A 25,663-nucleotide genomic window follows, 5' to 3' on the forward strand; every position below is an offset into this window, starting at 1 on the left:
CTGTAGGACACCTTGTCTATTTGTGTACCTTCTAGTAATTCTGTTCATACTACATTGCTAAATTTAATTTCCATCCATGCATATTGTATAATAATCCCTTTTTTTTTGTCTATTTTTGTACTGCTGTAAAAGCGCCTATTATAATTTTACATATTTGTAGATACTGCATTCATTGACTTAGTGTTTCATATTTTGTGTATTAACTTGTATTGTTAACTATTTTTGCACTACTGTAATTACCTCTGACCTTGTTTGTTGCTGTGCGCTCTGGAGCAGTTCTGTTTATCTATAGATGCTGCTTTGTGGAATTAGATTCTTGTATAGACATATTGTTTACAATTTTCCGTAAATGCTAATGTTGTAACCTTTAGTATGGCACAGTATGACCTTTGTAGTTTTTGTGCCAAATAAACTATAAACCAACCAACAAAAGCCCCACTCCTGAAAATTTTTCAGGCACAAACTTGTTTGCTTACACTTGGATAAAGGATTAAACTAAGTATATAATTTCTTGATATCTTTAATTTATAGTATAACCAAGTGGAAAAACTTCCTACACCCACACATTCTATTTTTATCTTAAGTACTTCCTCACCATCCATCCCCAATTTGGAACAATAGTTGACTAAGTGATAACAATTGTAAAAGTCTAATCTAATTGTAAAAGTTTTTTGTTTTGTTTTGTATCAGTGAACTTCTTTTGAATATGTGTTATTTTGCAGACAGCAGAAGAACTGGATTCAGAAACAGAAATAGAATTTGAAGGAAATACTTCAGAAACTAAAAGTAAATGTAAGAGATGATTTTTTTTATTGTATCTTAGTATAGTATTTGTTTTATTGGTTTTATTGATACCGAACTTTCATTATATTTGCAAAAGATTGGTTATTCTGTTACAGGTCAACTCTCTGTAAAGCAGACTTTTAATCATCATCATCATCATCATCAAATTCCTGCCATGTACCCTCAAGGGGGTGTACAGGATATGACAGTACTACATGAAAAAATTACATCATTACTAACTTCCTATCTACAATTTTCCTCCAAATCAGTCTGTTACTTGTCAAGACTCCAACATTATCAGATCTTATATTTCTATCGTCTAAGGCACTTTGTACCGTATCAATCCACCTATATCTTGGTCTTCCTCTGGGTCGTTTTCCTGCCAACCTGGCAGAGAACACTTGTTTTGCTAATCTTTCCTCTCCCATTCTATTTAAGTGACCATACCATCTGAGATTAGCTCTGCTAACGCATTCCTGGATGCTGACAATGTCAAGTTCTTTCCTAATATCCTCATTTTTAATATGATATTGCCATTGATGCCATCTGTTCACGCCTCTAATCTTTCTCAGAACTCTCATATCTGCGGTCTCTAGTCTTTGGTCAAGTGTTTTACTTCTGACCCAGCTCTCAGATCCATAAGTTAAAATTGGTTTGAACACAGTCTTATATACAGCTAATTTAGTGTTCTGACTAACTTCTTTCTTATTCCATATGAATTTATTCAATTGACTTCCTACCATACCAGCTTTGCTGATTCTGTTGTCTATTTCTATATATAGTTTACCATCTTCAGTAAAAATTGTGCCTAAGTAGCTGAAATGTTTTACTTGTTCCACAGGTTCTCCATTCACAACACAGTTGACATTTTCAATGATTCTGCCTATTTTCATTGTCTTTGTCTTTTTATTGCTGACCTTCATACCATATCTATTACAACAGCTATTCAATTTAGTCAGAGAATCTTGCAGACTTGTAGCGGATTTATTTAGAAGTATAACATCATCCGCATAAAGCAAAGAGCTGACATTAACATCTCCAATTTTGATAACATGTTTAATACCACTTTCCTTCATGATGTGATCCATATAGATAATGAATAACAGAGGGGATAATGTACATCCTTGTCTCACACCAGATTTAACATTAAACCATCTCCCTGCACTCTTTCCTCCATTCCTAAGCTTCTCCAACAACCTCCAGAATATTTTGCCACCTTCTTGATATTTATTTTCTATATTCTTGCCAAAGTCCTCCCATGACTTTTGTTTCGCTGGTTTTACAGTGTTTAGCTTTTTTACGTTTGTCTCTGTATTCCCTAAGAGCACAAGCTGACTTATTTGCCAGGAACTTTTGATATGCTTTCTTCTTTTCCTTCACTGCCTGTTTAACTTCCTGTGTCCACCATGCAGTTTTAATTTTTCTATCCTTGCAGACAACTTCACCACATGCCTCTCTAGCTGAATCAATCAGGGCTTTCTTCAAGGCTTTCCACTGAATCTCCAAGGTTTGATTCCTGTTCTCAAACTCCTTCATTTTTTCTTCAATAATCTTTGTGTATTTTAGTCTACAGTTCACATCTGAGAGCTGCTCAACTTTTATTTGCTTTAAAACTTTCTTACATGTTATTCTTTTCAATATGAAATTCAATTTTATCCTGCTCAAGACTAAATAGTGATCACTTCCAATTTCAAATCCTTCACTTTGCTGTCCTGCACCCGGGAGAAAACATCACTATCAACAATAACATAGTCAGTGAGACTTTTCTTATTCCTTGCCTCTTCTGTCCATGTGAATTTGTGCACATTTTTATGTTGGAACATGGTGTTAGTAATAACCAGTCCATGTCCTAAGCAGAAATTCAACTGCAAAAAGTCTGCGATTAAATTCTAATACTTCCCAATTTCCATTTTATTAGCATTTGTCCACTTCGAAATCATAAAGATGTATTATAAACTCAGGAATATAATCTGTTGTTTTTGTTTTTTTCATCCATTGGTATGTGATTGTTAAATCTTAAAGCTTTCTTAAAAATGATGCATCTGAGATGTTTATAATAGAGTACAAAAGTTGCATCTAAATTACAATTTGTTAACATAAAATACCTATCTCAACCCATTCATTAGGAAAGTAAACATATTTATTGAAATTGATTTCTCACAAGTTCAGTTAATCAAAGCACTTCCAGGACAGTATAGCATATTATTCCAACTTTAATTATTTGTTATCTGTGTTAAAATTCATTCACTGCATTTTGGTTTGTAAACAAATTGCTCAATTTTTGAAAGTTTGTCCAGTATTTATGCTACATGCAGATAATTGTTATGTTGACAAATGAATATGTTGTTGAGCAATTCTCTAAGTTTTGATCCCTATAAGTTTCATAGTCATTATAGCACACTTCTTTAGGAGGGTAAAAAAAAAAAATTATACTGATATTACTGGGTTTTGCAAAGAGCAAGATAATGGTATATTAGTAATGCAGATCACTTGAAATTGACTAACATTGTTAAGTTTCTATGGTCAGTATTCTTTGGTGGTACTTCCAGTGCAAACCACAAGGAAAAAACACTGAGAGAAAATTATTTAATTCTACTAGTTTCCTGTGCTCTGTGGCACACTTCATCAGGAATAAAATATTGTAAGAAAAATTTATAGTAATAACAGATTGATTCCTAATATATAAATGACACAGATAGAATTGTTATTAAATTGTTAAATTGACAGTGCATATTGTTCTGAGATTTTAAATACATGGTTTGTAGCTGCTCTGTGTCTGCCAAAACATAGTTTCCAGCTTTTTAGACATCTTAGTTATGCATATTGACCATAATGAGTTTAAAATAAGGCCTTGATTTTTTGTTACACTATGTTTGACAACATTTAATTTCAGCAGCAGTTTTGAATTTGGAGACATATCTGTTAAATTCAGTATATGGTATTCTTTTGAGTTTCCAACATTCCTGGTGTTTTTCACTGATGGTATGAAATGCTAGGCCACATTTGTGAGCTTGATTTTTCTCTGATACTCAGTGTGCAAATATTTCATACAAATTTCCCCTAATCCTCATCTGTCTGATGTAGAAATTACTGCATATGCAGAAAATTTTATATGCACCCAGTGGTTGAATAAGATTGTTTTAGTGGTCTCAGCATCATGGAAGGGTTTGTCATTGGTGTCAAAGTAAGTTTTAAGCTTTAACACATTAGCAGTTTTAGCCATGAAGTTTGTCAGGTAAAGAAACTTCACCTTTATAGTCTATATTTTGTTGTATATGTGCTGAGACATTTGAAGACTTTTGTAAAATGTTATTGGCAGTCTTTATATTATAGTCATTCTTTTGGAATACTCCCCTGAGGTAATCCATTTCAACTTCCATTTTGTTGTCTTTGCCATTGTACTTCTGAGCAGGATGATGGTGAGCAATTGCATATAAATGAGATCGGTACATCCAGAAAGGAAGTGTTTTCTTAAACACATACTTTGTGGTTTATTCTATTCAGAAAGCTATTAAAACTAGAAAATGTCCTTTTGAAACCTGTCCAAACAAGGTAAATATCATTAAGCTATCTTTTGCAATCTTTTCAAAGGAGTCCATGTGAATCCTTTTGCTAACTGTGCTGAAGTCAAAGCTAGACTTCCTTTCTGTTCATAGTAAAAGTCTTGAAATTTGGAGAATGCATTGTTTAGTGTTTAATGTAAATGTGGAAATAGTTCTTATAGCAACTGTATCTTGCCTTTTGAATGTTTGCAGAAAGACTCATTATAAACATTCCTGACCCAATAAGGTATCTGTCTAATCCAAAATGTATTCTTAATTTTGTTGGTGAAATCCATTGAATTCTTGATGTACGAAGTTTTTCCTACATGTAAAATATTTGTGTGTGATATGTTATGTGAAATATTTGAATAGATAGTATGTTGGAGAATGTCTGGCATCTATAATTCGTTCCTAGTGGAGTATCTTCCCATTGTTCACCTAAAATTCATAAGGAAAGTTGCCTATATAGATATTTTACCAGATTGGAGATAGGGAAATCTCTGGCATATATAGGGTCTCAAGGGTACTTTATGTTTATCAATCTTCATGGCTACAATGAATTTACTATTAATGGGATTCAATTTTTGCACACTTTAACTCCTTCCTTACAGTGGCTATGATGTCCACTTTGGAGAATACTTATAGCATCTCCAAAGTGGATATCATAGCCATTGTAGAAAGAGGTTCTGGAAGATTATTAGATTCAGCTGACAAATTCACATTCTAATTGCTTCTCTCTCTCTCTCTCTCTCTCTTAAAGTAGCATTATCTAGGTGCTTGAAAACTACAGAAACAGAAAGTGAAATGATCTAGAGCACAAGGAGGATGTCACAACATGAAGCCTGAATTAAAAGTTCTGCTCTGCATGATCTTCTGTAGTTAGTGTTTACAGGAAGATAATGGCTAAAATTTGTTTAGAATTGCACTTTTAGTTCTATGAAATTTGAAGTGTAGTCAGATTTATGTAGCATCTTGGCTTTCTTCCTCTAGATAAAGTGATTTTTATCCAAAATCACTTTATCCAAAGCATGTTTTGCTAATCCATTTTTTGCTTGTGCATAGCATTTTTCAGTGATATAGTCTATCCAAAATATTGGATACCACATTGACATTCCATCAGGGGGTATCTGTAAGACAATGCTTAAAGAGCTCACAAATGGGGAGGTTGGAAAGTTCTAGTATGTTATTTGCTAGCACATTTCTAAAAAGAGATAAACACATCAGAGCTAGGAATATAAACATACACTATGTTGACAAGATTACATGCCATGCAAATTTTGGATCCTACCACATGCAAATATTCAGGGAGTGACTGTGTAAGTCTGGTAATAAAAGGTGGGATATGCTGCAAGTTTTGCAATGTACTCAACGTCAAAATGCCACTTTTGGCTGAACTGACAGACTTCCAACATAGGATGGTTGAAGATCGTGTGTGGATAGGAGATGGTACTTCCTATAACATTGAAGTAATAATATGAATGCTATAGGAAGTACCATCTCCTATCCATGGAATTAATTTTCTGATATAATTTTGTTGTTAAATACTGCATCAGAAAAAAATCTCCCACAAAAAAATAATAATAAAAAGCATAAACATTAAGAAATAACACTAAAATCACTATAAAAGAAGAAAAAAAAAAGAGAAAAAGACTTGAATGGGATTTTCTTGAACTCTTGGGTTTCTGGTCTACAATCGTTTGCTTGGAAATGTGATCATCAAGCTTGAATTTCTGGAGCAATCTCTCAATTCAAATTCTCAAACTAGTTTAAAATACTAAAAAAAAATATAAAAAAATTACATTTAGAAATATTTTTACATACTTTAAGAGATGTTTTTCCTTTGTATTATCATGCTGTTATGTTTTAATAAATATATTCCAAGCAGACTACCTATTTTGAACAGATCAGTTATAATTTGTCTAGTTTAGTACTTTTAAACAAAATTCAAACTGTATAGTGTTAAGAGTTAATTTAAAGAAGGGGAAGTAAAAGAACAAAAGAAGTGATGAGAAATGGAATTGAAACTAGTTGAAATCTGAACTAAAAATTATAAACATGTTTTAGTGGGATTGCATAAAGATTAAAACTAAATAACTAGAAAGAGTCCTCCACATAACCTTAAAGGAATTTGGAGAACTGACTGGAGCTTCTGATGATGTCCAGTTCTCACTTTCACATGGTGCACCCCATTGGTAGGTATCTGATGGATACTGAACAAAGGAAAATTAGCCTGAAATTTGAGACTTAGCTGACCAAATTGTATTTTGTATCATTTTAACTAGAAACAAACATGGTAACATGATATGATTTCAATCCTCTATCAGGGCATACAGTAAAAAGTCAACTATGGTATTGAAGCAAACTTGTTAGCAGAATTCAAAAGTATCATCAAAGAGCTATCAGTATCAAAGAAAAGAAGTTGAACTTGCTGATGAACTAGAGAAGTACAGCATAGACATAACTGGTGTTACTGAGGTTAAATAGTAAATATAAGATGTTGTTTTCAGGCAATACCAATCAGGAAGAGAAAAGAATAATAATAGCAGTCAACACCAAACATGAAGATAATTTTCGTGATTGGCAGGCAGTTTGAAGTAGATTGCATTGGTAAATTTCAGAATGCAGAATTGAACAATGAAATTTATTTGTGCCTAACCATCCACCATGACACATAGTGAGCAACCAGTGAGAAAGTTCGTGACCCAGTTGCAGAGTCAGGAAGGCAGATCATAGGATGACAGTTTAAGTAGGCCCTTGTGCCAAACCCAATCAAATGTCTTTGAAATGTCGAAGGCAACCATGTGAGTTTCTCCAAATTTCTCCAAGGCTTGAATCCAGAGGTGGGTGGTGAAAGCAAGATCAACTGTAGATCGCAAGTTGCAGAATCTATACTGCTGGTCACTGATTAGTTGGTATGACTCTTGGTGGCTTGTTGATGACTTTCTCCATAATTTTAGAGAGAACAGAAGTGAGAGCAATTGGACAGTAATTTGTTGGTTGACTTTATCACCTTTCTTTGGGATGGGCTAGATGTGGACCTACTTCCACGTTGTAGGGTAGTGACCAGTTGAATAAAATAAGCAATACAGGATAGGTGTTAATTCTGGGGTACAATTTTTTAACATATAGGTAGGATACCATCAGGACCAGATGCCTTGTTTATGTTCAGGTTATTGAGAATTTTTTGGATTTCTTTTTGCCGTGAGACTATGGGCAACGTGAAGGGAGACATTCTTGGTAGTGTGGAAGGGAACTTTGCCCATATCATCAATATAGGAATTTAAAGAGAAGAGTGATGCCAGTAAGTTGGCCTTGTCTGGTGAGGTAACTACAGTAACATCTGGATGTGAGAGTGGTAGAAACCTGGGTGGGCAGAAGTTGCACCCAATGACCTTGGCAAAGGACCAGAAAGAGCAACTGCCATTTGGGCAGGAGGCGTTTGCAGCATTTGGTCAGAGTCTCACTTGAACTTGGTGATGATTCTTTTGCAATGGTTGTGAGCTGCAGAGTGGGCAGCTGGAGTTTTGGCCTTGAGCCATTCATGATAAGCAGAGGTTTTTTCCTTTTACATCATTGCCACACTTTTTTGAGAACCAAGGCTTGGGTGGTATCTGATAATTTGGAGTGGAATGAGGGATGAAAGCCTTCATTCCTGAGAGGATTATTTCTGTTATTCTGTCTAAACAGATGTTTGGATCAGAACTGAAGCAGTAGTCAGACTATGGGAAGAAGGAAAAGGAGGAGTAGAAGTTAGAGGTCCTCCAGATGGCACTCTTGTAGTACCAAAGGACATGAGACTGAACTGGTGGGTGAAGGTTGTTCTGTTGCAAAAGAGACTTGTGTGAGGTTGCAGTCCAATTACCAAGAGGAGAACCGACACCTGCAGTATACCTGGAAAGGGAGTTTGTTATTAAAAAGTCAAGTGTGTTAGCAATTTTGAGGAAATTATCAGGTATTCTGGTAGGAAGATTGATGATCTGAGACTGAGGTGTTTGCTGATGGCAAACTCCTCATGTTAGAGAATGCAGCTGCAGAGGATAATCAAAATGTATGAACATTTAATAAGTTTTATAGAGAGAAAAATCATAAGAAAAAATATGGACATAAATCAGGGGCAAGATGCCATCATGTTATGGTATGGTTGGACAGAGCATTTTGATAATCATTTAAAACAATATTTAGTCTTTGTTACCCGGGTATTCTTAGACTAGTTCGACTTCCTAATTTGATATCAGTTCTGATTACATTATCTGAAGTTAGACTGGCTAATAAATAAATTAAAACTTCAAAAACATCATGATGTCGTAAAATTACTCAGAAACTCTAAAAGAAGAGTATAATGACTTGGATGACTGAGCTCCTGAACGTTTTCTTTCAGACAGTCGAGGGGTGAGATAGGTGTGTCTGTCACCTTTTCCATTTAATTGTGTAATTGATTTTGTGATGACTTTTTCAAGGAAAGATCACTGAATAAAATGATATTAAGAATCTTAGAATGTCTAGATTATGTTGATGATTTGGCCTTATTCACGGTTAATGTGAGAGAATAAACTTGATTGCTTCATTTGTTGATGCTAGGATTCAACTAGGTTTGATTATCAATATTGAGAAAACAAAGATAAAAACAGGTGATAAAGAGGGGGCCTTCTTTCTTAAGTGGGATGCTATAGAGCAAGTCTCAATCTTATCTTTATGGATAATTGATATTAGTGAGGTAAGGAATGAAGTGAGTAGATAATTAAGAATGGCTTCTGAAATGTTCAGAAAAAAAATGTTCAATCATAAATTTTTATGTTTGGTTTTAATTATTTGTGCTTTTAATTCTTCAATTTTAAATCTCATTGTTTATAGTCCTTAAATTGGCCCTAATTTTTTAGGGACCCCAGCTAGAGCCTCATACCTGTGTGTAACTATGGCACTGGCCATGCATTTTTCTATTTATCTTGCTATCACTCCCGCATATTCAAATTATACTATTTCAACATCACTATTCAAAGATAACTTACCTCCTAGCATCATCATTCTCCTCCATCTCTCATAATGACAAAGACAAATCCACTATACCAAGAACAGCCCATTCACAGGATCTCCTCATTTTTTGCTAGAAAGACAGAAGAATCCTTAAATATCTTGGATAATATAAGTTCCTGATGATATCCAGTTGTGCACAAAACTTGGGTTCCTTATACCCCATGGAAGAATGCTTATATTCAGTGAAGAAATGAAGTTATTATCCTGACTTCATTTCTTCACTACCTAGAGGTCCATTAATCAGTGACCATTCTTTTTTTGTGTGGCTCTTACCTATGAAAAGTTGTTTTGTGAGCTATAGTACATTCATACCATGGGCAGCTAAGATTTTAATTTAATTTTTTTTATTTTTATCTATTTTATATATATTTCTTGTTTTATTTATCATCATCAGATTCCTGGCATGTACCCAACAAGGGGTGTACAGGATATTATGATAATACTACTTGAAAAACTTATATCATTACTAACTTCCAATCAACAATTTTCCTCCAAATCAATCAGTTATCTGTCAAAACTCCAACATTATCAGGTCTTATATTTGTCTTCTAAGGCAGTGTTTCTCAACCGCCAGGCCGCGGCCTGGTACCGGGCCCTGGCATCAATTATACCAGGCTGCGAGGGGCTCTCTTGGAATTTGTCATTTTAGTTTTCTAAGCATTTTTCATAAATAAATATTTTATATAGTGGAAATATTCTGAGGAGAATAACATTCGTGAATGTGTCGAAAAGCTCAAATTCAGAACGCCTAAATAACGTCTGTGTAGCAAATGTCAGTGACCAAGCTGTGTATTTTTAAACATGGATATATTCATGAATGATCGGGAATTTTCAGACATCGAAATCTTTCAACATTCAGGAATGGGAATACCGCTATTTAATCTTCTTCTTCTTCTTCTGCAGCTTCTCCCACTTAAGTGGGGTCACTGTTTGTAATGAGTCTCCTCCACACCTTCCTGTCTTGGGCTGTCACCACATCCAAGTTCTTCATCTTCAAGTCCTCTTCTACCAGCTCCCTCCATCTCTTCTTTGGCCGCCCACGCTTCTGCCTTCCTTGCACATCCATCTGCATGACCCTTCTTCCCACATATTCGTCCTTCCTCTTTATCACATGACCAAACCATCTCAACCTTGCCTCCTGTATTTTCGCTCCTAATTTCGTAACTTTCACTGTTCCCCTGACATAGTCATTTCTCAGACGATCCTTTCTGGTCACACCGCACATCCACCTAAGCATTCTCATCTCTGCTACTTCCATCCTGCTGATGTTATTTTTCCTCAGGGCTACAGTTTCTATAGCATATGTCATAGCTGGACTCACTACTGTCCTATAAATTTTGCCTTTCAGATTGATCGGCACCCTCTTATCGCATAACACTCCAGCCATCTCCCTCCAGTTCCTCCAACCCGCTTGTATCCTGCATCCCACTTCCTTCTCAGCTCCTCCATCTTCTTCCACTGTTGAACCTAAGTATTTAAAGTCTCTCACCTTCCTGATGACATTTCCTTCCAGCTCCAGATCTGTCTCCTGGCCGCCGCCGCCGACTGCGCAACACATATACTCTGTCTTACTTCTGCTCAGTCTCATACCTCTCTTCCAGTACTTTTCTCCATCTTTCCAGTTTAGTTCCCGCTTCTTCTCTTGAATCTACACACAACAAGATGTCATCTGCATACAACATTGTCCAAGGCGCATCTTCTTTCACCTCCTCTGTTACCACCTCTATCACAATATTAAACAGAAACGGACTTAATGCTGACCCTTGATGCAAGCCAACTGTTACTTGAAAACTTTGTCTGTCCCAAACAGGTCCGAACACTTGTCTTCACATTTCTGTACATTTCCCGCACCAACCTGACATATTTCTCCGGCACCTTCTTCTCCCTCAGACACCTCCAGACTTCTTGTCTTGGCACTCTATCGTATGCTTTCTCCAGATCAATAAATACCAGATGTATCCCCCTTTGTTTCTCTCAATATTTTTCCATCATCTGCCGTAACCCAAAGATAGCATCTGTTGTTGATCTACCAGGCATGAATGCAAATTGTTCCTTTGCAATCTCCACCTCCTTCCTCAATCTACCATCAAGAGAACCCTTTCTAGGATCTTCATTGTGTGGGACATCAACTTTATTCCTCTGTAATTTTTACAGTCTTGTACATCCCCTTTACTCTTGTAGATGGGGACAAGAGTACTCTCCCTCCATTCCTCGGATATATTTTCCTGTTGGCAAACTTTCATGAACAGGTCCCACAGCAGGTCAATTCCCTCTTCCCCCAGTGCCTTCCATGCCTCCACTGGAATTCTGTCGGGGCCCACCGATTTTCCATTCCTCATCCTCTTCATGGCCTCCGTCACTTCCACTCTACTGATGTTCTGCACCATCCCCTCAGAAGGCTGCCCATCTCCTCTGAGCGTCCTTGCATTTTCCTCATTCAAAAGTCCCTCAAAGTATATTTTCCATCTGTTTCTTATGTCCACATCCCTCCATAATACTCTTCCTTCAGCATCTTTGATCTGCCTCACATGTAAGATGTCCTTAGCTGCTTTATTTCTACATTTCGCTAGTTGGTAAATTTTTCTCTGTCCTTCCTTTGTTTCTAATTGATCATACAGATCTTGATATGCCATGGCCTTTGCCTGTGCCACAACTCTCTTGGCTTCTTGCTTTCTCTCTTTGTACACCTCTCTGTCCTCTTCCACTCTTGACTCATCCCACTTCTGCTTTGCCTTCCTCTTAGCTGTCACTGCCACTTGTACATCATTATTCCACCACCAACTCTCCTTCTGCTCTCTAAACTTTCCAGATGTCTCACCAAGCACCTCGATTGCACAGCTCAGGATTACTTTTGAATTATGTTTCCACCAATCCTGTACACTTTCCAGTCCATCCAAAATCCTCTCTAACACCCTCTCCCTAAAACGATTCCTCACACTCTCCTCTTTTAAGTGAAACCACTTAATTGTCTTCATCCCACGGCATCCAGAAGTTCTTATCTTCGATCTTATTTTAAAGTCTGCGCACAGCAGTCGGTGTTGTTGTGCTACTTGATCTGTTGGAATTACTTTACAATTTGTCACAACCTTAAGATGTTTTCTTCTAGTCAAAATGTAGTCAATTTGTGAGCTGTTGTTACCACTCCTAAATGTTATCAAATGTTCTTCCCTCTTGTAGAAAAACGAGTTCACAATTGCCAGATCAAATGCTACTGCAAAGTCCACAACCCTCTCTGTCCTTCCTGGTTCATCATTCCCACTCCGTGGCCACCATGCACCCTTTCACAGTCTCTATTCTGTCTTCTCCTCCGACAATAACCATCTCATTTTCTTTCAATTCCCTCATTTCTTCATCTAACACGTTCCAGAACTCATCTTTTCCCTCTGCTGTACAACCAACTTGCGGGGCATATACACATAATACGACCACCCACTCTTCTCCAAGACCCAATTTCATTCGCATGATCCTGTCATTCCTTCTACCTACATCCAATACTTCACCCTTCATTCTGCCACACACCACAATTCCTACACCATTTCTTCCCTCATTATTCGCTCCAGAGTAAGAATTTATATCCATCTCCCAGTTCCTTTGCCTTTCCCCCCTTCCACCTTGTCTCCTGCACACATAAAATGTCCAACTTCCTCTTCCTCATCATGTCTGCCACCTCTCTTCCCCTTCCAGTCATGCTTCCAACATTATGCTTCCAAAATACCGCTATTTACTACCGATCATAAAAATTGCCTGCAAGTTGATTACAGCATTGGGCGGTGTATCCTCTGTTCTCAAAACTGAACAAAATAACATCTGTGTTGCAAATGTCAATGACCAATCAACAAGGAAGTATAAAGAAAATTTTTCCACTGAAATTGAAGATCAAGGCAGTCTGTATCCTGTTCTTAAATCTAGTAATACTGAATACTGTTTCTTCCCAAGTTGGCATTGCAGTGGTGTAAGTGCTTGTTTCGAAACCCAGGTGCCATGATTTTTTAAAAGTAATAGGCATACAAATTTAAATTATAATATGAATAAGAGACAGGGGATGTTGTTTAATTTTGGTGTTAAGGGCTCTTATTGAAGGTGTTTGTGATGCACCAAATAGTGATTCATTCACCTCAAGCCTACAGAATGATCTCCAGGATGTACAAAAGAAGGGGGGAAACTACCAGCATGCAGAAGAAAAAGTCTGCATTCCTTCGTGAGTACATGGACAACTATTTAAAATTTCGTTTCATACAATGCACTCACACTGACCAATTGCCACTACCTCAGTGTGTCATTTGTGCTACTGTTCTGGGACATGAAGCTATGAAGCCATCGCAACTTTGCCGACATCTCAACACAAAACATTCTGATCTAGTCAACAAACCCATTGAATTCTTTATGCATAAAAGATATGCACTTAAAATAGAAAAGAAAATTATTTCCCAAGCTTCAACCACTGACACTTCACTTCTGACGGCATCCTATTTAATATCATTACAGATAGCTAAATGTAAAAAAACATATTCCATTGGTGAAAATCTCATTAAGCCTTCTTTGATTGCTACTTGTAATGAAGTATTAGGTCAGTCTGTGGCAAGTAAAATGAAAGACATTCCATTGTCGAATGATGCAGTTGAAAGGCAGATATCTGATATGGCAGAATATAAAGAAAGACAACTCATTGAAAAAAATTAAAAAATCGAAATTGTTTGCATTACAAATGGATGAATCTACAGATATTCAGAACAACAGCATTTTACTTGCGTATGTACGATATATTGACCATGATGAAAGTGACATGAAGGAAGACATGTTGTGTTTCTGAATTGCCTACACACACACACACACACACACACTACCAGCAGTGAAATTTTCAAAGTTTTAAATGGTTTCATTGAAGAGAGAGGTCTCGAATGGAAAATTACATTGGAGTTTGTACTGACTGCACTGCCTGTCTTACAGATAGAAATTCAGGTTTAGTCACTAAAATTAATGTTATGGCGGGCAATAATGTATTTTCAACGCATTGATAAATTCATAAGCAAAACCTGGCCTCCATTAATAAAGTCCTGTCTCAATCTGATAAAATGATTAATTATATAAAAAAAAACAGTGCTTTAAATATAAGACTGTTAAAAGCATTGTGCAATGAAATGGGCTCTAATCACCAAAATCTTTTCCATTTGGAAGTTCGTTGGCTGTCCTGAGGTAAAGTTATTATCAAGGGGCTATATGAACTCCAAAAGGAAGTTGAGCTGTTTCTAATTGATAAGAAAAGTCACCTGTCCCATTATTTTTGGGATAAGAAATGGGTTGCCAGGGTAATTCTCACATTCAGTTTTATTTCCCCTCTTTATATATGGGTACTATGAGAGCTCTACTCCAAAAAACATCTAGAATTCGTCCTTCTGTCCAGACCTTCTGAACTATTCAGTGCAGCCACTGTAAAACTTTTATACCTCCATACTTGAGTATTTCTTCTTCTTCTTCTTAACATGGATTTTAGGAGAGGTGGCCTGTTCCAGTGTCATGCCATCTCTTTCTTGGTCTTCCAATTCTTTTTTTTCCACTTATTTTATATTTGTATAATATTTTCGGTAGTCTGCTGTTGTCCATTCAATTGATTTTATCCATTTCTGTTTGAGCATTTCTTGTCGAATATCATTTCTCCCGCTGCCTTTCCACATTTCAGGCTTTTGATTGCTTTTTCTACTTCAAGTATGGATATGTATTCCTGATTGCGTGCCTGTTGAATGTTTAAGAATTATAAAAACATATTTCAGTCTAAAACTAACACACTATCCTCAGTGGCTTGATAGGAACAGTTTTTACAAGATTATTATTATTACGGGCGACTCCAGGGAGTCCTCAGACTCATCGAGGGATGCCCTAAACATCATGTCTACACAACTATTCGACATTCTCACAGTATCTATTATACCTTGCCTTGAACTCATTCACTGTCGTAGCACCCACAACAGACTCTGGCAGCTTATTCCACTCATTTACCACTCTAAAAGTAAAGAACCTGGCTCTAACACCCTTGCTAACCACACTCTTGCCCAGCTTCCATAGGTGTCCCCTAGTTCTCTCACCACCAGTCCTGATCTCAAAAATATCCTCTGAATTAATCCTATAGAAGCGCTTAAGCAATTTGAAGATCTCAATCATATCTCCCCTTTTCCGCCTATCAACTAATTTCTGCAACCCACAAATCTTCAACCTGTTCTCATAAGGTTCATTCCATACACCTGCTATCATCTTGGTCACTCGCCTCTGGATCCTCTCCACCTCCTCCCCATCAAGAAGAAACCTCGGTGACCAAATCTGGGCACAGTAGTCGAGACGAGGTCTTATCAAGGCTCGGTACAGAGGTACAATAACTTGCTTGTCTCTGCTCGTCAAAGTATTTTTCAACAACCAAGTGAGTTGATGAGCTGATTTAGCCACTTTTGCACTGTGCCCCCCCCCCCCTGCTTAACTTATCCACCAACACTCTCACGTCCCTGGCTTCATCAACCTCATGGAGTACAGTTCCACCAATGTGTATAATAAATTTAGTTTAATCCTTTATCCAAGTGTGAGCAAACAAAGTTTGCACCTGAAAGTATCTTCAGGACTGGGGTAAGGTGGTACAACACCAGGAAACTTTCCAGGAAACTCGTTGCAAAGGTGGAGCAAGCTAACTTTATCCAAGTGTGAGCAAACTTTGTTTGCTCACACTTGGATAAAGGATTAAACTAAATTTATTATACTCTAACCAAGTGAAAAATAAACTTTCAACATCTTTCTCTAAATCCAGAGTAATTTATTAAAAAAGGGTGGACACCATTTGGCAATTCCTATAGGTAGAGATGACCTGTTAATGCTTCTGCCTGGTATCTCCACTTGGGCCTGGCTCCCACTGAAGAGAGAGAACCGAAAAGAGAGCTCCGATTGAAGTTCTGCTACCATGGGTCCTGCCTTGGTAAGATTCGTTTGTTCATTTTGTGGTTTTTTTTAAGCCTATACACGGCATTCCGCTACTTTATAGGATTAGACTATCCTTGGAATGTCTTCTTCCTTTCTTTATTGAAGTAATGTCTTCGGTTTTACTGAGGGTAAGAACCCTCGGGTTCGAAATTGATGCTAACATTGAGAAGGGAACGTTTGCGACGACTATAATTAACTATGTCAGGGCAGACAACATTTCTGGTTTTACTCCTTACGGGGGGGGGGGGGGGGGGGCGGTTTCAACTTGTCTGCAAAAACGCTGCAACTAGAGAAAAACTACTGAAAGGAGTCGAGTGCCATGGTAAAATTTTTCACCCTTTTGTAGTTTGAAGTCTTTCCAAAAGAGTAAGAATAGATCGGTTCCCGCTAGAATATCTCGAAGAAGACACTGACATCATACCTAAAGTCTTCTCGAAATGGGGAGCCGTGTGTGACATAAAAATTGGCACGGACGCTGACTTCCCTCAATGGAAGTCAGGAGAAGTCACGAACGGTGGAGGCAGAAATTCCGAATTTCGTCCAGATAGGATCAGCCAGGGTAATGGTTAGCTACCCTGGCGTAAAGCGACTATGCTTTAAGTGGGGATCACCTGAGCATTTGGGTGCTGGCTGCCCCACAAATAAGTGCAGGAACTGCATGCTGACAGGACATGCCTTAGCGCAATGCGAAGCATCTTGCCGGAAATGCGGAGACGAAACTCACAAAGTTAATGTTTGCCCTAACAGGACGCTTGCTGAAAGAGCAGGAGGTGCCATAACACCTGCGGCTGTAGCCATTCCAGTACTCAGTCAGGAACTCACAACAGAGGACTCTCAAAATACCTGCCAAACTTTAAACGAATCAAAAGCACTTAACTCAGAAGATTTTCCAGCCCTCCATCCCCCAACTATCGTAACTACTACGACAGAAAATCAGGCAATAAGAGGAAAAAACGCAGAAGGCAAAACTAAGAAGAAAAAGAAACGGAACGCCAAGACATCTCGCACCATTGAAACAGAAGGCAACATTAACAGCACAGAATCAGAGGAAATGGAAACCAGTACCAATACAACGAAAAGACCTATCACACCAGAAGAAGAAGAAAATAAAAGAACCAAGCCGAACACCGAAAGTCCAATAGAAACATCAAATTCTGAGGACGAGCAGGAAAACGAAACAGCCGTCGAAAAATCTGAAGAAAACACTGTTCAATTGGGATTTCAAACCCGGGATCAATTCGACATATATTACGAATACCGAGTTATTGGAAAAAGTGACTACGACACTAACGGAATTGGGATATCCTAAAATACAATATGCGGACGAGATGAATAACAATCGGATATCGATAAAATGGGGAGACCATATTTACCACAGACTGCACTGGAAACCAATCGATATGCAGAAACTATTAAATCTAATGGATGAAGAGGCGACATTATTTGTCAAATTTCTAGAAAACGTTGCAAAACTATTTGAAGAAAAGGTACTCGAGAAAATCAGGGAAGGATCAAATTAAAAAAAAAAAAATTCTCGTTTCCAGTGCAGTCTGTGGTAAATATGGTCTCCCCATTTTATCGATATCCGATTGTTATTCATCTCGTCCGCATATTGTATTTTAGGATATCCCAATTCCGTTAGTGTCGTAGTCACTTTTTCCAATAACTCGGGATTCGTAATATATGTCGAATTGATCCCGGGTTTGAAATCCCAATTGAACAGTGTTTTCTTCAGAAACCAATCGATGTGCAGAAACTATTAAATCTAATGGATGAAGAGGCGACATTATTTGTCAAATTTCTAGAAAACGTTGCAAAACTATTTGAAGAAAAGGTACTCGAGAAAATCAGGGAAGGATCAAATTAAAAAAAAAAAAATTCTCGTTCATTTTTAGAATTTCTCGTTCATATCTAGTTTACAGGAGGGGGCAGACCTGAGAACCCGAGCGGCGAAGGCTTATAGCGAGGCGGTGCAGCTCCTTGTGGGCTGCATCACTCGGGCCAGGCTTTTCCCCCGTTCCTACAGTACTATTCTGTTATTTCACTGACTTTTGTTGTCCTATTTTATGTGTGTCTTAGCTCTTTTATTGGTCTGTTTTCTGTGTGTCCTAGTTCCTTTTGCTTTTCAATTTATGTGTGTCTTCCTGCATTTGTTTTTCACTTCTTTCATCGGCCAGACATCTGAAGAGGTGGCTGGCCGGGGAACGCAGAAAAGAACGGATGGAGGGAGATAATATCGAAGATCTGCTTGGTGCTGGCATTTAAGTCGGCCCAAGTAGATCGATTGAGGCCTCTTTTAACTATTTACTACTATCCACTCTATCCTTCTCCTCCTCTCTCACTATCAAGCTGAATCTCAGCACAACTTTTTTGACTCTAAAGAGGCCAATGATGAAGAGATATGAACTCCCATTCTACCTCAATAAAGGTCGAAACTAGTCTGGGTAGTGGCCCTTCCCTTAATGCATAACATTAGACATATCCGCAAGGAGATGTGTTTTGCATTATAGGAGATACTTAGGAGTGTTGGTAACTTGCTCCACCTTTGCAACGAGTTGCCCTGGTGTTGTACTACCACCTTACCCCAGTCCTGAAGATACTTTCAGGTGCAAACTTTGTTTGCTCACACTTGGATAAAGGATTAAACTAAATTTATTATACTCTAACCAAGTGAAAAATAAACTTTCAACATCCACCAATGTGGTATACTGCTGCTAATCTTTTCACCCCAAAATGCATAACCTTACATTTTGTCACGTTAAATTGACATCCATTCTCCTTAGCCCAGAACTCCAATCTATCCAGGTCTAAGATGGAATACAAACACTTGATCATTCAAAAGTAGAATGAGCCATGTGATGTTACATTGCTAAGCATTAAAGAGAGGTAAATTTCATCAGAGTGATGAATAAATTATAGGTATTAATTCACAATTTCATATAACAATCTTAATTTATAAATTCAGTTAAAGATAACATTAGACTAATGTAAGAATTAAAGGTCTCAATTAAAAAAAAAAAAACTTTTAGTGTGTTATCTGGATTAGACTTTCCCATATTTTTGACAAGGAAATACAGTCATTTCGATTCAAGTTAGAGTTGAAGTAAGTCCTCAGCACTCTCTTTGAATAGGCGTTCGAATTTATAGCGATATCTGTGTAGAAGGTGAGTCTTGGACCAGAGAATGTTGTGGCTTGTCGCTATCCCATGCTGTGCCAATCCAGATTTTTCAGATTTGTTGTGAAGAATGATGTTCTTGTATTCTTTTTTCTATAGAGTGTCCTGTTTATCCAAAGTACGACAGATTGCAGTTTACAAGCAACTTGATATATACACCAGACAGAGACATAGTTGAGCATTTATCTTTAGAAGAGAGGAAATAAGTGGATATTTTGTTTATAGGGATATAAGTGGCTGTTAAATCATATTTCTTCAGAATTCTTGAGATTGGTTCTGAAATCCCGGAAATATATGGAATCGGAACGCGACATATTGATTCTTTGTTGTTCTGGATTGGATTGTAGTAATCAAACAGATGTTGTGTAGTTTTTTTGGACAAGCCATTTAATTTCATGAGATGTTTGATAGTTGAAAGTCCTTTCTGTAATTCATGGGGAGTTGAGCAATTAGTTCTAGCTCGTCGAATTAAACATTTAACGATTCCTGTTTTTTGATAAGGATGATGGGCAGATTGTTTGAAAATGTAACGTCCAGTAAAAGTGAATTTTCTATAAATATTGTTGTCAGAATACCTGAAGGTGAGCGGATGAGGAGGATGTCTAAAAAGAATAACTTGTTGTCTTTTTCAATCTCCATGGTAAACTTAATACGAGGAAGTAAGGAATTGATTTTGGCTAAAAAGGAAGGTAAGGAATCTCTGTTGTGAGGCCACACTGAAAAGATGTCGTCTATATATCTAACCACTTTTACTGGACGTTACATTCTCAAACAATCTGCCCATCATCCTTATCAAAAAAACAGGAATCATAAAATGTTCAATTCGATGAGCTAGAAGTCACGAGCTAATTGCTCGTGAGGAGTTGAGCTAATTGCTCAACTCCCCACGAATTACAGAAAGAACTTTCAACTATCAAACATCACATGAAATTAAATGACTTCTCCGAAAAAACTACGCATCTGTTTGATTCCTACAATCCAATCCAGAACAACAAAGAATCAATATGTCGAGTTCCAATTTCATATATTGTTTTCAGAACCAGAATTTCAGAACCAATTTCAAGAATTCTGAAGAAATATGATTTAACAGCCACTTATATCCCTGTTAACAAAATATCCATCAATTTCCACTCTCCTAAAGATAAACACTCAACTTTGTCTCTGCCTGGTGTATATCAAACAGGACGCTCTATAGAAAAAAGAATACAAGAACATCAATCATACATTCTTCACAACAAATCTGAAAAATCTGGATTGACACAGCATGGGATAGCGACAAGCCACAACATTCTCTGGTCCAAGACTCACCTTCTACACAGATGTCGCTATAAATTCGAACGCCTATTCAAAAAGTGCTGAGCCCTTACTTCAACACCCTAACTTTGAATCGAAATGACTGTATATCCTTGTCAAAAATATGGGAAAGTTTAATCTGGATAACACACTAAAAGTTTTTCTTTTTTAATTGAGATCTTTAATTCTTAAATTAGTCTAATGTTATCTTTTATTGAATTTATAAATTAAGATGGTTATATGAAATTTACCTCTCTTTAATGCTTAGCAATGTAACATCATGGCTCATTCTACTTTTGAATAATCAATTGTTTGTATTCCATCTTGTAAAAACTGTTCCTATCAAGACACTGAGGATAGTCTGTTAGTTTCAGACTGAAATATTTGGCAAACATTAAAATATTCTTGTGTTAATGTGTTTATAATTCTTAATTTAATGTCACAAGTCTCTCTCAAGAATGTTGAATTATTTTTACCACTGTTCTGTCATTGCTTTTTTCATTTAGAAGTTTTTCGAAGTAATTTCTCCTTACTTCGATATCTTTTTCTCCAGTTTTCATGTCACCTTTCTCATCTCTAATTCCTTTTACAGCACTCTTTCCCTCCATTTCGGAACTTTTTCAACAGCCTCCAGAATATTTTGCCACCTTCCTGATATTTATTTTCTATGTTCTTACCAAAATCTTCCCATGACTTTTGTTTAGCTAGTTTTGCACACTGTTTAGCTTTCTTACATTTGTCTCTGTATTCTCTTAGGTCACAAGCTGACTTATTTGTCAGGAACTTTCAGTATGCTTTCTTCTTTAATTTCCTGTCTCTACCATGGAGTTCTGATTTTTCTATCCTTGCAGACAACCTCACCACCTGCCTCTCTGTCTGAATCAATCAGTGTTTATTTCAGGGCTTGCCACTGAATCTCCAAAGTTTGGTTCCTGTTCTCAAACTCTTTCAGTTTTTCTTGATATACATCTTACATGTTCCTCTTTTCAATATGAAATTCAATTTTATCCTGCTCTAGACTAAATAGTGATCACTTCCAACTTCAGATCCTCTGTACACCCTTTTGTTTTACACCAGTGAGAAAACATCACTATCAACAATAACATAGTCAAGGAGACTTTTCTTATTCCTTGCCTTTTCTCTCCATGTGAATTTGTGTACATTTTTATGTTGAAACATTGTGTTGATAATAACCAGTCCATGTCCTGAGCAGAAATCCAACTGGTATTTACCATTATTATTAGCTTTGCTCTTTTCTCCAAATTTACCTAAAATATTTTTATATGTCTAACAATCATTTTTTACTCTGCTATTTAGATTTTCAGTTGCTTTTTCTAAAGCCTCAAAAAATTCCTCCACTTCCACCTTAGTAGAACCTTCTGTGGGACCATAGGCATAAAAAATGTCTTATTGTCCAGTTTCCCATTCTGATATTTGCCCACATCATTCTACTTGGTAATGCCTGCCATTCAAGAAGATTAGCCTCTTATTTAGAGTCGAAGACTATATCTACTCCTTTTGTCTGATGTTATTGCCTGAATATAACATTTGGTATTTATTGCTCAGAAAGATCTCTCCAGTTTTTGTCTTTTTTTTTGTTTCAGTCACCCCTATTATGTCGACCTGGTACTCATCCAATTTGTGTACTAGTTCCCTTTCTCTGTCATTCAGACTTCTTATGTTGTTAGTACGATCTTCGACTTTGATGATGTTGATTTGGAATGTGTTTCAGGAATTTTTTTCCTGTAGTTGACTTTTTTGCTGTTCGTCCTAGTTCCCCTAATGAAAACAACTGGGGGGGGGCTTGTTTAACTGGGAGACACCCCAGCTGGCATGAAATTCTATCATGTTGTACCATCATTTTACGATATTATAACTAATAATTAAGGAATTGACAGCGTACACTAGAAATATAAATTAAATTAACTTTAATATATACTTTCCGATATTTCGGCAAATGTCATGTTTCCATCTTCTTGGGAACTTAATACAAAGACACGTGCACACAAGTACAACATAATAGCAAATTGGAACCGAAGCTAGGAAGCTAACATTTTCCTAAAGTCCTGATGGTTCCCCCTGGCGGGCTATATTGGTAGCTCTTGGCCTTTGGGCTGAAGTTCTTATGATAAATGTTTCCCAAATTTGGGGCAGTCTCATGCATCCAAATTTGTTGAGGTTTGGCATGTTCCTAAGGGCTGAGGCTGATTCCATGAATAGTCTTTCATATTTGAACTTGCTGCAGTGTATTACTATGGCTTTCTTCCATCTTATTCTGTGGCGAGCATCCAGAGAGTATCCAGAGCGTGTGGTCTGCAAGCCCAGAGTGGCTGTACTGGTGAAATCGGATGTAATCCTTGTGTTCTGAGATTCTGATATTTGCTGTCCTGCCTGTTTGGACAAAGTAAGACAATTTACAGCTGCAAGGGACCTGGTATACACCAGGTAGGTCTAGGGGAAGTGGTTGGTCTTTAGTGGAGCAGATAAGGGATGCCAATTTTCTATCTGGTCTGTAACAAGTGGTCAAGTCATGTTTTTTTAAGATTTTGTTGATTTTTTTCCTGAGGTGCCTTGGATGTAGGGAATGGTGATGGATTTAGAGTAATCTTTTTTGTGAAAGGGGGGGGTGGGGAGGTGAGTTGTGGATAACTGGTTTAAGTATTTTTTGGATTCTTTTTTTTGGGGGGGGGGGTTAGCCATTGGCTGAGAAAGTGTCACGGATGTGATTTAGTTCAGTGGTTAGGGCTTGATCATTTGAACAGATTATTTTTGCCCTGTTGAATAGTGTCTTAATAACTCCGTATTGTTGTGGGGGGGGGGATTGTTGGTGAATGTATCTGCCTGTAAGGGTAGGTTTTCTATAAACTGAGAAAACCAAGGTTCAATCAGGTTGGTGGATGACTAGTGTGTCTAGGAAGGGGAGTTTATTGTTTTCCTCTTTTTCCAGGGTGAACTTGATTCTAAGGTGTTGGTTGTTTAAATGTGTTAGGAAGGAGAGGAGTGAATCTGGGCCATGTGGCCAAATAGCGAACACATCAACGTAGCGAAGACATATGGTAGGTTTTTGTGGGGCTGAGTTTAAGGCTTTCTCTTCAAAAGTCTCCATAAAGAAGTTGGCCAAGGGTGGGGAAAGTGGTGAACCCATGGCTGTCCCCTCTATCTGTTTATAGAATTTTCCTGCCAAACGAATTAGCCTGAGTTCATTGTAAACTGAAATAGGGCTGAGATATCGGGAGGAAATTTAGCTTGGATTAGCTCTAAGGTTTCTTTGAGGGGGACATTCATGAATAAGGAGGAGACTGTCAAAACTGACCATTATGTCATTATGTTGGAGTGTAAGGTTTTCTATACTGGCTTTGAAGTGGGCTGAGTTTTTTATGTGTGATGGTGTGTTGCCAGTATAGTGTGAGAGCGCTTTGGCTAAATGCTTGGCTAGTTTGTCAGTGGGGGAATCAATGCCATCCCCTATGGGACGTAATGGCACATTTTCTTTATATGTTTTTAGGAGTCCATATATGCTGAGGTGGGGGTCTAGAGTTATATGGTTTCAGTCTGTTGGTAAGCTCCACATGCCAAGAAGTGACCTTCTTAAGGTGCCTATGGAGTTTTCTAATTTGAGAGTTGGTGAGATTGTATTCAATAGGGAGGTAAGTGGATCGATTTAATAGTGTACGCTGTCACTTCCTTAATTATTAGTTATCATGTTTAACCAGCGTATAAGCCTCTCTACAAGAACCATCATTTTACATTGTGGTTTAAGCCAATAATAATACAGTTTGTTCGGCTAAATCCCAAATTGCCAGCCCATCCTCGTTTGTTCAGTATCCAAGCATGTACCTAACATGGTACACCACAAGAAGGTGAGGATTGGACATTAGATGCAGAAGCCTTGGTCAGTTTCTGCATCCCTTTAAAGGCTATGTGGAGGTCTCCTCTCAGTTATACATCTTTGACCCTTAAGCACCCCTGTAGTGTAATTTATATATTTATATTATACAGTCTGCTAATCCTGTTCTAGAGATCAAATATGGAACTGTTTCGACCCACTTCAGGCCTGCTGTGAAGGAGGTGGTGGTCTCACAATGCATAATGAAATTTATTTAGCTATCAGTACACTGACCACTTAGCCATCTAGGCTAGCAAATCTATATGCATTTGACACTCAGTCTACAATACATCTCCTATCATGTTAGACACAAGCTGTGGACTGATTTAGAGAAATTAGTCTAGTTGCATGTCCTGGAATTGACACAAGCAGCACATTTGATCAGTTCTATCATACCAGTCTACTTACCATTCTGCCAGCTTATGGTCTAGATTCCACTCAGAGTATTTGAATTTCTAGTTTTCTTTAGTTATTCATTTTTGGATAGTTTGCTCTCTTCAACTTTTGCCTAGTTTTTCTCATATATTCCATGATTTTTCTCAGTGAAAAACTTATTCTTCATCGTAGTAATATGACATCATTCTACAAGTTTCACTATTCTTTCCTTTATGTTGCATCACTGTTCCACTTCTTTAGAATATAGGGTATCATAGGATTTCCATATGTATTACTTATTTTCCAAGTTTGTAGAATTCTGTTATAATTCATCTCTGTTATTCAGATATTATTATTATTACGCGTGACTCCAGGGAGTCTTTAGACTCATCGAGGGAGGCCCTAAACATCATGTCTACACAACTATTCGACATTCTCACAGTATCTATCATACCTTGCGTTGAAATCATTCACTGTCATAGCACCCACAACAGACTCTGGCAGCTTATTCCACTCATTTACCACTCTAAAACTAAAGAACCCAGCTCGCTCTAACACCCTTGCTAACCACACTCTTGCCCAGCTTCCATAGGTGTCCCCTAGTTCTCTCACCACCAGTC

General features: G+C 37.5%; 1 protein-coding gene across 3 annotated transcripts in view; it reads left to right on the top strand.

Annotated features, from left to right (window-relative positions):
- The window catches only part of alpha-Cat (catenin alpha), a 610,048-nt gene that overhangs the window by 434,351 nt on the left and 150,034 nt on the right, over positions 1-25,663 (top strand). For all 3 annotated transcript variants that reach the window (XM_090391790.1, XM_090391792.1, XM_090391791.1), the window contains exon 14: positions 723-792. In XM_090391790.1, coding sequence (XP_090247916.1) covers positions 723-792 — 70 coding nt within the window. The remainder of the gene's footprint in view (positions 1-722; positions 793-25,663) is intronic.

The sequence above is a fragment of the Typopeltis vanoorti genome, chromosome 4, assembly GCF_054136105.1.
Source record: "Typopeltis vanoorti isolate ZY-2024b chromosome 4, IOZ_Tvanoo_1.0, whole genome shotgun sequence".
In the NCBI taxonomy this organism is placed as follows: Eukaryota; Metazoa; Arthropoda; class Arachnida; order Uropygi; family Thelyphonidae; genus Typopeltis; species Typopeltis vanoorti.